General features: G+C 40.7%; 1 protein-coding gene across 5 annotated transcripts in view; it reads right to left on the bottom strand.

Moving 5' to 3' along the window:
- The window catches only part of LOC117489423 (plasma membrane calcium-transporting ATPase 1-like), a 116,634-nt gene that overhangs the window by 6,235 nt on the left and 97,145 nt on the right, over positions 1-13,254 (bottom strand). For 2 of the 5 annotated variants that reach the window (XM_034138667.1, XM_034138669.1), the window contains 5 exons: positions 10,952-11,165; positions 10,537-10,748; positions 9,824-9,931; positions 7,503-7,685; positions 2,224-2,434 (listed from right to left, as the gene is read on the bottom strand). In XM_034138667.1, the coding sequence (XP_033994558.1) occupies positions 2,224-2,434; positions 7,503-7,685; positions 9,824-9,931; positions 10,537-10,748; positions 10,952-11,165 (928 nt within the window). The remainder of the gene's footprint in view (positions 1-2,223; positions 2,435-7,502; positions 7,686-9,823; positions 9,932-10,536; positions 10,749-10,951; positions 11,166-13,254) is intronic. The other 3 variants (XM_034138668.1, XM_034138666.1, XM_034138670.1) reach the window with 2 other exon arrangements.

Here is a 13,254-nt window from a genome sequence, read left to right as displayed (position 1 = left end):
GCATTTGTTTGTGTTTTCTAAACATGTAATTGTTAGCTAGTCCTAGGCCAAACTAAAATGTTAACATAAATGTCAAAAATATATATATATATATTTTTAAATAACATTTAGGTGCAGTACTGTAGTTCCCTTTGCAGCAAAATTAACAATATATACATATATACCACTCTATGGTATAAGTCGTTTTAAGTAGTGGGCTTTATAGGTGCATTATTTTACTGCAAACCAAGCAAGGCTAGCTTTCCCCCTCACTTTCTTTATGCTAAGCTAACCATTTCCAGACAGATGTGAAAGGAATAAATCACTTGTAGAAAGTGCTTTTCCTCATGATATCTTGTTCAGTGTGCTATTTCAGTGCAACATCACTAACATATTTGCATTCAATCACATTTGAATGCATAAATAAATATAGATAGAACATTAAATAACAGTTGATATGCAAGAATAGTGTTACTCTTGTGTCCTCTGGGGGTCTGAGGCCGCTTTCCCAACTATCAATTCAGCCTTTAACACTTTCAAACAATACCCTGCCCCAGTAATCAACCCACAATGCAACAACACATGCACTGTTTAGTATTTGTAATCACATTCAGAGGCAGAATGATTTTGTCCTCTAGCTGCTCTCTCCTCTCTGCCTTAAGTCGTTTCCTCTGTCATGAATCCACAGAGGCTGCAGCTGATCACACTGATTCATACGCACCAGCACACACTCTTCATCATAATTAATAACCCTGCAGTTCAAAGCTCTCTATTACTGAACCGCATGAGAGCTACAGGCCGAGCGCTGCAGCTCAGAGAACACATGCAACCATCACACACAAGCGTACATGTTCAAAAGCTCTCGGCTGTTAACCCATGAGAGACTTGCTGAGCCTGACAGATTGAACCCTGCTCTGGATTAACCCATACAATTATCTCGTGCCCAGGATGTCGCCTCAGAGAGGAAGAAGAAAAACAAAGGAAATAAAGCTGGATTTTCTTTTTCTCTCAGTCACGAATCAGAGCAGTTCACAGCTTAATTCTCCTCTTGTGGGCAAACAGTTGTGATCTGTCATCGACTTGTCAGCCAGCAAGTCACGTCAGGGTTACTACAGACGCGTGTTCAAGAGTTTCAATCCCCACAACATGCAGGAGGAGGAGCGGCAGCAGGCGCAGAGGAAAGTGATAAAAGGCATTTAAAGAACAGAGGAAAAGGAGATTAAGATGGAGAGAAAGAATCTACAGCAGAGGAAGGTCAAGTAGGGAGGAAGTGGATTTCAGAGATGGAAACAGATCAGCTGATCAGGTTGTCTGCACTTTGAGATAATAAAGAGAGCTTTCAGAGGAATGACGCTGGCCATATTCTACTTTTGTCTTATATTTAAAACATCACATGGAAAGACCAGGACTCTTTGACATTCCTTGATTTCACATTTCTGGTTTTGTGTAGGTAAACAATACAAGTGAGCTTTAGAGGTGTATTATTTTACTTCAAACAAAGCCAGGCTAGCTGTTCCCCTGCTTTCGGTCTTTATGCTAAGCTAAGCTAACCACGTCCAGACTCCAGCTTAATGCACAGATGTGATATTAATAAACATCTTCCAAAATCACTTTCAGAAAGTGTTTTTCTCAGAATGTGGAAGTACTACTACTTAAATGCCTTGCTATGTTTATCCTCAGTAGCTTTGTATCTTCAAACTGAATCTCTTGGGGTCTTAATACTGTACATATTAGATTTCCTACAGATGTTTGAGATGTTTTCATTACGACAAAAGCAAACTGAGCACTTCCTGCTTCACATTAAAGCTTTCCACTGGAAAACCTTTCATTTGTAACATACCATACCTCCCTTCAAGTGTTCACATCTGTCTGGATATGATAAAAGAGTTACTACCAAGTGTCCTTTGACCTGTGAGTGACCAAATTCAAATCCTTTTAAGGAGACACTCTTAAGGCGAAACAATGGAAAAACTAATACTGAGTCAATGCTAGCTTTACTGTTAACCCTTACCCAAACCAATGTAGTATTTGTAATAACGTCATGTAAATTACAACTGTCAGTTATCTATATTATCATTAGGATGTTTCAGATCATTTAGGATAATATCGAAGGATGTGCAGATATTACAGAGACAGAGTTGTAGTGTTGGTGAGTCATGCAGCGTTCATGCGGTAAACACAGAGAGTAAAGGAAGAGTCCAGCTGGGTGAAGGAGGTGTTAGCTGGCCTCTGACACCCACTCACTGCCTGCAGTGGAGGAGGAAGCAGCGGCAGCAGGAGGCACAGCCCCGGCCGAGTTGGTGAGAGAGGAGGAGGCGCTAAGCCCTACGTGGGTGGGGCTAGAGAGAGTTTTGGCAGCGGTGGAGTCATTGTGCTGGCTGACCACGGAGGGCTGGCGGCGCAGGGCACCGGGCACCGGGGCCTGGCCCGTCTGGAAGGTATACACCACATCCATCTGAAGGGAGCCACAACACACCGTTAGAGAGCCAGGAGACAGGGGGGAGGAGGCAGGGGGGAGGAGACAGAGCAAGGAAACAAGGAAGAAAAGACAGGAAAGCCCTTTGAGAGGTTACAGATTAAGAGACAGTTTGAAGGTTTTCCATTTGAGAGTTAGGACAGGAGTCATGTTTCATGCTACAGTGCAGTACAGTTCAAAGACCTTTACATGCACGCAAATATTTCAATATTATTACGAAAATGACAATATACTGAGTTTGAGACGGCTTATGTGGACAGAATTCTACGTTTGAGTGTTCAGAGTTAGACTTCAGTTTGATAAAGCATCTTCTCATTCAAATAAGTGGGATATGCTGACATTCAGGCTTTAGGAGCATTCTTTGGGCTTCTGTAACGCGCATTTGAAATATGAGTCTTAATTTGGGTTTTCCGCGCAGTTTGCGTTTGTTTATGACTGAGAAGTGGATACTGCGTTGGAGCGCATTTTACAACTCTTACGCCGTAATGATTCAATAAGGGCTGTAAAAGTGTTCGTACTAGGTGGTTGATTTACCTCAATAAATGACAGACGTATCTTTCCCTATGTGAGCCAATGTCACTGGCTGACGCTGAAATTGTAGTACCAGTGCTTGGCCACTAGGAACATTTGCTTTAACGGCCCTGGGGTCTTGACACAAACAAATAAGAGTTTAAAAAGGAGACTGCGCACTTTGAGGTCATTTCCTGTATCTCTGTCACGTAGGTTTGTCGACGAGCTTAACACTCAAGATTTGCCATCAAAGAGCGTTAATATTAATCAAACTTTGTCAAAATGTAAAGCTAACATCAACCCAACGTTGGATAAAGCCCTAGCTTATATTCCTTATGTATAACAATTAATACGTTGGTTAGCTGTTTAAATATCTTATAATAGAAGATTAACATAGATCAATATACAAAAATATATTAGACCCCAGCCCACTTAGGAGACAGGAAGTGCATCTGATTTCATAATATGGCCTATAAGGGTGCCACAACTGCAGATTGTGTTTTACAGAGCCTAGCCATAGGAACAAAAGTATGCATGGAATATGCAAACAGGTGAGTATTAGAACACATATTTTAATCGCCCATATAAACAGCTTACTAGAACTATTCTTAATAAGGGCATAATGTATATTTTCATATTTTGAGCATGTAAAGGTCATTGTCAACAACTTGGTTCAAAGTGGGTACAGAGAAACAGAAGAAGGTGAGACAAGGACAACATGAAGAAGTAGTAGTACACGAGAAAGAGATCAGGAGTGAGGAGAAGAGGAAGAAAGTTTGAAAATCTAAAAAAAGCACAAAGAAGAGAGCTGTAATTAAGTTAGTGAAAGACAATACATGAGAATCCAGAAGGAGCTGCGAGAGAACGAAGGGATCGAAGGAGGAAACGCAACAATGAGTTAAGAGATTTTGAGTCGGACTGAAAGACCTTTGAGAGAAGGAGTGAGTTGGAGAAAGAGAGGAAAACGTGTGGCTCTGAATGACTGATCAAGTTTCTGCAGCGAGGTGCTGCTTGTACCAATTATTCCCCCTCTGTGTTTGACTGTCGAGGCGTTGAGCGGCACAGCGCTGCCCACCAGGATTAGAGAGGAGGAGGACAGGAAGAGGAGCGTGGAGAGATAAGAACCTAATTAGCTTGCAGCCTTTCGTTGCCTCCCCCTCCACCCCCTCCTCCTCCCCTCCTCCCGTCCCAGGAGGACGACAGACTGATAATACAGATACACAGACAGGAAGAGAGGAGAGTCAGCTTCCTCTTTTCTCCGCAGCGTGTCTGACGGTGTAGAGACTGAAGAGCTTTATTTGGATTTCTCCTCGCATCACTCCCTCCTTTCACAGGGCCCTGAGGCTTCACGAAAGACGAGGTGGAGACACTGTCCACCTCCCAGTCTGCACCCCCCACGTCCATTTCAAAACCTCTGATCGCATCACATGATCTTTGAGTAGTCAAATTGTCCTTGTAAAGGTTTGAACTAAAATGTTTGAGGACATCCAGCCAATAATGAGCTTTTAACCTACACTACATATTTGTTGGCCACTTGAGGATGGGGGCAATATGTAATCTTTTAAGGTAATATCGTGGCTAACTTGAGATACTTGTGCATCAGAATCAGGGTTCTCATCTGTATCTGTCCCCTTCTGATCATATCAAATGATCTTAATTGGTAGGTGAAGTTACCAAGCTGTCAATCAAACTTCAGTAGATTTTCTGTTTTCTAATTCCAGGTCAAAAATAAGCTTTTAACCTGTGATGCTTCTTTTTTGGTCACCTGATTGCATTGGGAACAAGTCGTGCTTTCATTCAATATGTCAATCAGTGAAATCCAGCAGCTAGGAGAAACATGAACACTCACTTGGAGTCGCGTGTGTGTCCACCTGATCAATGTAAGTCCAATATTCACTCTTCTTTACGTCTATTTGGTATCTACTAACTCCTAAAGGTCTTTCTAATGGATGAACGCACCACTATGTTCATTGGTTTGTCTGTTTAACAGAAAGAACAGTACGTTTTTACAGATCCAGTTCTTTTTCTAGAATCATTTCTTCTTTTCATATTATCTTTTTATAAATTGTCCCTTTATATATAAACCACTTTCAATCAAAATGAAATAAGATTGTTGCAAAGACGTTGTAAAGTAGGTATCATTGTAAAGGTATCAGAAAATAAATATTTAGATGTCAGAAAAGTCTTGAGTTTCTGTCTATGAGACTTTTTCGAGGTCAAACTGAAAAACTCTAGAGGTCAAAGCTGGAGAAGATATCAGCTATTATTAATTCAGATGTGTTTTTCCGACTGCAACAATAAGTATAAGTTAGTTCACTGCCCGGAGGAAAACACCTGACCTCTCTGACTGTTTATGCGTGTGTGTGTGTGTGTGTGTGTGTGTGTTTGTGTGTGAGCAGAGCCCTGGCTGCTGTTACTGTATTTGTGGGCGTTAGCATCAAGGCTAATGAACCCCATAGGGACTGAATAGGACTGCCTGTGGACATGCTAATGCTCACTGAGTGCAGATGTATCCTGTAGGAGGAGAAACACACACGCACACACGCTGCAGACTGTGAGATGAGTCACAGCTGAAGACGGCGCTGTTAAGGTGCTGCTGCTAGGCTCCTACACTGACTAACTGAAGAATACAAATATCTTATAAGCTTTTTGTCCCACGCTGGATGCTGTCTGCACCAAAGCTCTGCAGCAGTGTGAAATTAACTGGACAACCGCAATGTGTGCGTGTTAAATATCTCCACTTTAGCCTCCACACACTTCACTGTGTTTTAATTTAACACACACACGTGGCTGAACATGTTAAATGTGGAGGATGGTTGGGAAATGAAGAAACAATAAGCTTGTCTCAACTGGATTTGAAGTGTTATGAAAGAGTTCTTGGGCAGTATTTCAGATTCTGACGTGGGACAGATGTGAGCAGTGAATATTTAAGGTGAATATAAACTAAAAATATGTATGTGACGGCGCAAACATTTAAGCGCTTGCTTCAGAATTTAGACAAATCACTACACTAACCTCTCATCCAAAATACATTTAAGATGCATCAAGTGTTCATTCTCCCTCAGCCTCTGGTTTGCAGTTGCATAATCTCTGAGTGGAGACATTTGATATCCTGCTTAGTGTGGTTTATGTGTAAAGAAAGATTGATGGTTTTTTCCTTCATAATCCTAGGAAAACTATTGAGCAATCAGACGATACTCTGCACTGACACACTGCTCATTCCACCTTCAAATTACATTTACGATTGTGCCCTGCGGCTCAGGACAGGACAGTATCATCAGACCCATCACTGTGTGCTACGCTAACAAAATGGCTGGTGCTTCGAAGGAGAACTCCACATCGTCTTTCTTCTTTAGAAATGTTTCAAAAAGCTGCCATAGTGTATTTCATCTGTTCTAAAATTAAACAAACACTGTTCATAGAGCAGATCTAAGGAATGTCAAATATTTAGTTACATAATGAGGAAATGGTGAACGAGGGAAGATTTCTGTGTAGTACTTTTGCACCTTAAACATGCAGCTGACTGAAAGCCAAATTAAACTTTAAAGCCTTGTCTCTTTCAATTAATTCAGTTTTTCAAAACATTTTTAGAGGTGTCTGTTTCTGATTCTGTCTGTGAATGACTGGCTGTGTTTTGTTGTGTGTCTTGGCTGCAAAAGCTTAGGTAGAAACAACACAGTGGAAGTGCTACTATCATTTGATCATTCAGCTAATATGAATATGACGTTTATTTTTGGCTCATTTCTTCTGCACTCACGATGAATTTGAATGTGCCTAAAGTAAAGGACACATTAAAGTCCAAGCATCTTTTTGGCAGTGAGGCCTCCTCACGTGCGATCATATGGGCTGAAGATTCAAATCCCAAAATAATATTTTGTTCTAACTTTGACCTCATGAGTTTTTGTTCAAGATTACAGTTGATAGTTTCCACGATTTGCAGGAACTATTATCTGCTACTTTTTGAGTTTGTAATAAATCCCACAAATATATATATTTACATTATTAACATATATATTTGTTACAATACCTTGTGTTCTACTGTTTCTGCAACTACAAGTACACGATAACACACATTTAAGATGAGCTAAAGCAGCTTCTCACTGCCGACTCCAGCTCTTAGAAATGTTTTTGAAGTGAAATAAATATTCCTCACTGTCTTCATGAAACAGATGACTCTACCTCCATTTGATGCATCTTACTTCTGTTTGATTTTGGAAGGACGAAGAACAGGAGGAGGAGGAGGAGGAGGAGGTTTGTTTTTAAAGACGACAGCTCTCAGAGTTTGACCTGAAAAGCTTTTCAGGTTTGAACAACAATTCACCAACACGAAAACAAAGAAATCGATTAAACAAAAATAAGTCAACAAAAATCATATTTTTTATTCTAGAGCCTCCTGCATCGCCATGGCAACTGATGCCTTCTGCAGCTCCTTTGACAGCCGAGTCCCCGCCTTGGAAACTTGACATGGGAAAAAACTTTACAAAGTAAAAAGTTAGACTGTCGGTGCGCCTGTGGGGGGTGGGGTGGGGGGTCGTACCTGTGTCTGGATGCGGTTCAGCCCTCTGAACCACAGGATCTGGCCTCTCCGCAGCTCCATCTCAGCGTGGTCGATCTCGTCCGCTCCCTCCGCCATCTCCTCATCCTTGATCTCCTCCTTCGTTGTGCCGTGCCCCGCCTCCATCAGGAACTTCAGGTGGTGAGTGGGGATGGCAGAGATCAGCTGAAAAAAAGAAAACGTCATTTTTTAAAACCGTGTCCGCTGATTTAAAAAAAAAAAAACTGTAGGTCCCACTCAGCCTTTGAAAGATTTAGGAATATACAGTTATAATAAAGAACCTGCGAATAAACGAGTGTGGAGTTTGAACATTTTGTTGTTTTACCAAAGTGATGCTAACAAGTGCATTATGGCTTAATGTAGGATCAAGTGTTTTTGACTCAGTCTTTTCCTTTTTGTGAAGGTGCCCCTTTAAGAGTGGTGTGAATCAACATCATTAAGGATGTTTTTGGTGAAATACACGCAAAGTTCAACAAATATATATATATATATATATTATTTCTTTCTTTACTATAGAATGCTATTGCCAGAAGTCTGACAAAAACAACATCTTAACCTGATCCTGAACCTATTCTTAGATTTGTTTTGGAATGTAAACCCTGTTTTGATATTTTCTTTTCTAACTATTATAATTTGTACTTATCTTTTCTTAATAATAAATGAATTATTATGATTAAAAAGATTGAGGCATAATAACTTTTATTTGCAAGATACACTTTTACACAGTTATTAGTGGCTGCTTCATCAATATATTTGTATGTTCACCTACTTTTTTTTATACTGCTGAGTTATTTGATTTGATTACAACATGCGCTCACCTCTTTATATGATGTATTAGTATACTAATCTTAAATTTGCCTATTATATGCAATTTCGCTTTGCTTGAACAATGTACATTTCCCCACAGTGGGACTAATAAAGAATTTCTGATTCTGATATGTATAATGGAGTACTGATGTCTCTGTACATCACATTGTGTAACGTGTATTGTTGCTCTGATTATTGCTTGTTCATTGTTCAAATAAAAAAAGAAAGGAGAGAGTCACACCCAGCCTCCTGCTGCAGCTGCACATTTTTACGCCTGTCACCTTCCTTCTCTGTTAGAAACCAAAGTGGTCTAAAAGAAATCACAGCCTCAGATCAGCGTGTTTCTGTCAGCATCTTCCCGCCTCTCTGTTCTCTGCCCTCCAACTGAACCCACCAGGCTTCCTGCGACTCAACTTTAGTTTCTTTCTGTTCAATGTATGCTTTCTAAGCCTGTGTGTATCCACAGAGGGACTGACACGCTGGGTTTGTTTTCCCTCGGCGCTCGTAAACAGGCGCTGCTTTCATGTGCCGCGCTCATTACCATGGCGATGGTTGGGATGGCAACGCTGCAGCAGCAAGAAGTGTGACAGGCAACAGTTTGCTGCCACAGACCTCAAATATCCACCTCTTCATCTTCCTCTCAGTGAATGTGGCTTATTCTTAAGTGAAGCTCATTTCCCACAGAACAGTGCAGGAAAGAGTCCTCAACCCTGGAAATGAGTGATGAAATGAATCGTTTTTTTGACTGCGGTTTTGGTTAGACGCCTGAAATAAGGTTTGCTGTGAACAAAGGCTACAGAGATTTATGGGTTTGTTCTACAACTTAACATATTTCAATATAAAACATTAGCCACCTTTAGCTTAGCGGTGGTGATGTGAAGTTTGTGATCGTGCTGTAGCTTGTTTTCAGCTTTATGTTTTTTACTCCTGGCGATTGCATAGACGCTTAAAATCATAAAAGTGGTGTAAATACGTGGAGATGATCCTACTGCTGAACAAAACGTTTCAAAAAAACTAAGTTGCCAAAGAGCTTATTTTTTTGCAATAATCCAAAGTCGAATGGAAATATTTTTTTGTGGGAGCCCATGCAATCAATCTGTAACACCACCTAGTTGAAAAATCGATTCTGATATTTCAATTTGGACAATCAGCAGTCTATTTGTTTTCTTTTCTATATTTGTGGAAAGCCCGAAACACAAGAAAACCTGGATCAGTGCTGCCGTCCTTTTACTTTACGTTGATATTGCTGCAGTTCAGCCGTTGACACGCAGCTGAAGAGACGGTTCTTTTGTCTTAGGAGAAGAGATACAATCATTTTTTAAATAAATAAATGATTGATTTATGCTGTAAGTAGCAGTGTAATAAGCGGGACCATTGGCAATGAGCAGGTCATTATTGCATAAGGAACAACTACAGGGTCGGAGTTCCTTTCCCAATAAAGAACTGCCCACTGCGCATTCACTTTACTGATCCTCTGGTTGTGGTTCTGGTCTCACCTGTCCCCACAGCAGCTCTCCGACTCCGATGAACACACACCACAGCCACTGGTCGATGGTCAGCGCCGTGCAGGAGAACGGCTTCCCTCCGAACTGAACGATGACGATCTGAGGAGCAACGGAAACATACGGGACGTGTGAGCTGAGCGCTGCTTCAGTCTTAAAGGATTACTCTTCTGTATTTGTCTTATAGTCAGAAAATCCTTCATGGAAACCAAAACTAACAATGAATTGATCCACTAACAAGTACCGTCTGTGTAGTCAAAGTCTAATATATCTGTTCCTCTCTGCCATAGAGCTCTATGTATGTCCACAATTATTATAAGAATAATTCACTGCCTACATTTCTTTTTTTATCAATTATTCTTCAAATTCTAGTTCTTTTTCTCACATTCTAAAAGATAATTGAGCCTTCTATATTACTTATTTTAAAGCTTTTTTTATGATGTATGTCTTCAGCTGCACCAAACGTGTCGGAACAAAGACAAGAATATCTATCCTGAGTTTCAAACTTACAACTTAAAACAGATGGTGACACATCTGGTCCAACATGAATTCAGTTAATACATAACATACTAAACAATGACCTTATTAAATAGAAATGACGCCTTCATATAAATGATCTAATGAAAACCTGCTGTATGTATCTCAAAAGAAACAGTATGCAGTTATTGAATGACTGCACTAGCTGATGGTGTTGGTGGTGGAGTTACCTGCAGGATGAAGGTCCCCAGCACCACGCTGCAGAAGATGGGGTTCTTGTAGATGCCCTCGAACACGTTCCTCTCTCCGTGGATCTTCCTGGCGTTGATTTCGTTGAACAGCTGCATCATGACGAACACGTTGAACACGATGGTGTAGTGCTCCGAGGGCGGCGCGTGCAGGGGAGTGTTGCGTCCGCTATCGATGTTGAAGATCGTCTCGCCTGAGAAACACAAAATAAATATCTATTTTTAACAACATTTATTCACATCCAGATTTTGAAAGACTGAACAATAAAATCCACAGGCTAAATATTTTACAAAATGGGAAGGACATTTTTCAGTGGAAATAAAAATAATATACACAAATAATTCAAATCACAAAACAAATTTTTGCCTTCAAATGTGGTAGGTTTGTTTAACTTACCGGCGAAGAGCAGGGTGAAGATGATGGTGAGCTGGTACACGGCGTGGCCCAGGATGTTCTTCATCATGGTCCTGGAGATCAGAGGCTTGTTGCGGCCGTACGGTTTACGTAACAGCAGAGACTCGCAGGGCGGCTCCGTGGCCAGAGCCAGAGAAGCCAGAGTGTCCATGATGAGGTTCACCCAGAGCATCTGGACGGCCTTCAGAGGGGAGTCCTGCAGGAGGAGGAGGAGGAGGAGGAGGAGGAGGAGAGGTCAGGGGTTTCATTTACAGGAATAGTGGAAACAGCACAACTCCATCTCTTCACATTTTGAGAAATACAGATTTCATCATCATTTCCAAACTCACAACAACAAATATTTGACCTCAATAATTTTCAGCACCAACATTTAGATTTATGTATCAACAAATATTTCTTATCCCATTTTTTTAGTTAAATGCGTAGAAAAAGCATTGCAACAGATTTAAGAAGCTTTATTAGAAAACTCCAATAGAAGCGTTTGGATGTAATTACAGCCCTATTTTTAACACTCCATCACAATCTCAAAACAGACAGTTAAAAAGGACGTTCATAATTAATAAAGCAGAATCAGAAATGCAGTCTTTTTTATTCTATACTTTCTTCCTCCAAGTCCTGCTGCCAACATTACGTACATTATCCATAATGCACCTTGACTTCGGTCAGGTTAGGGATCCCTTCGTTGTGCTAGAATCAGCTAATGATAATATAAAGCTCATCTTTAATAGTTTGTTTTGTTGTTTTTCATTTTGCATAAAACGTATTTGCCTCAACCAAGGGTTGACACACGTAAAAAGTGATCAGACTTTACAGCACATGTTTTTTTAATTCTTTTAAAGAGGGCCTATTATACTAATGTTCAGGTTCATATTCGTATTTCGTGTCTCTACTGGGACATGTCTCCATGCTTTAATGTTCAAAAAGCTCTTTATTATTCTCATACTGCCTGTGCTGCAGCACCTCTTTTCCCCCTCTGTCTGAAACCAGAGCCCAGTCTGCTCTGATTGGTTAGCTGGCCAGCCCTGTTGTGATTGGTCAACTGCTTAGAGATGTCCCTCCCCTTAGCCAATCACGTACAATGTGTTGGAGAGTTGGCAAATTGAAGCGAGAGAGTGACATAGTGATGTCATTAAGTCACAGAAGTAAACAAAGGAGTCCAATGGAGGGGTTCCAGGCAGGGGGGGAGTGTGTGGGAGAGAAACTCCCTCTGGAAGGTACACGTGGATTTGAGCCTTTGCAGACCATTTACATGCATAAAAACGATATAAAAACACACCACAGGGAGGTGAAAACCCCAGAAGCATAACTTATTCTAAACGTGCAGCAGTACTAAAATGGTGGAGTTGTCCTTTAAGTATAGTGGTACATTAACAATACAGAGATTTACATAGCATTTATATATTTGGTCACACTACCATAATAATAACCAATTATATCCTAGCGTGTTGTCTGCAAGGCTGATTCAAATGCATATAAAATACAGGAAAAAGCGTTTACACACACACATTTAGTTGGACCCCCGCCACTTGTGATACCAAACCCACGCCCAGAGCAGTCCCTCTGTGTATACAATAAAGACATAAATCAGTTTACCATCTTTTAATGATCTGTGCCAACATGTCAGAGGATGATCAGTGAGAATAAACACAGCGCAGAGACCTGCCGAGTCCCCGCTGTATTTCAGGATTATGATGGTGACGTGTTGCCATGGTTTCAGGCTGTATCTTAGCCTACTTTGTGTTCTTTACTCTGAAGCCGAGTTTGTTATCTGTCCTGCCAGCTGTGAGGCTTTCAATTAATACTCAGCCGCAAGTTACTTTTTATATTGTGTCAGGAGTTCAGTTTCCTTATTAGAGACACGGTATGAAAAAAAGAGAGAAGAAAGTGACACGGCTGCCTCACACGGTCACATCAAAGTAAAACACTTTTGATTTGATCAAAAATAAATCCACAGAAGAGCAGATGCATCAAACACGAGAGTAAGTGTTCAAATGTAATATAACTACCAAGACAGAAGCTCCTGTTCATGTTCCACCCTTAACATCTACAAAGAAGGTAGGATTCACTAACAGCTGAGCAACATATATCCTTGATGCTCCTGCCCTATTTGCACATACAGTATTTCAATCATGTAATATGCACACCTTTGGCACAAAAACCCCTTCCATGCAAATAAGCCTAATTGCAAAACAGTATAATGCTCAAAGCACTTATAGCCACACGTAGTTACAGTGAAACTGTTAGCTCTTCAAAGTGTTGGTGGTAACCAAAGTGCATTAAACACA

The sequence above is a fragment of the Trematomus bernacchii genome, unplaced genomic scaffold (genome assembly GCF_902827165.1).
Source record: "Trematomus bernacchii unplaced genomic scaffold, fTreBer1.1, whole genome shotgun sequence".
Classification (NCBI taxonomy): Eukaryota; Metazoa; Chordata; class Actinopteri; order Perciformes; family Nototheniidae; genus Trematomus; species Trematomus bernacchii.
This window is presented reverse-complemented; position numbering and strand designations above follow the sequence as displayed.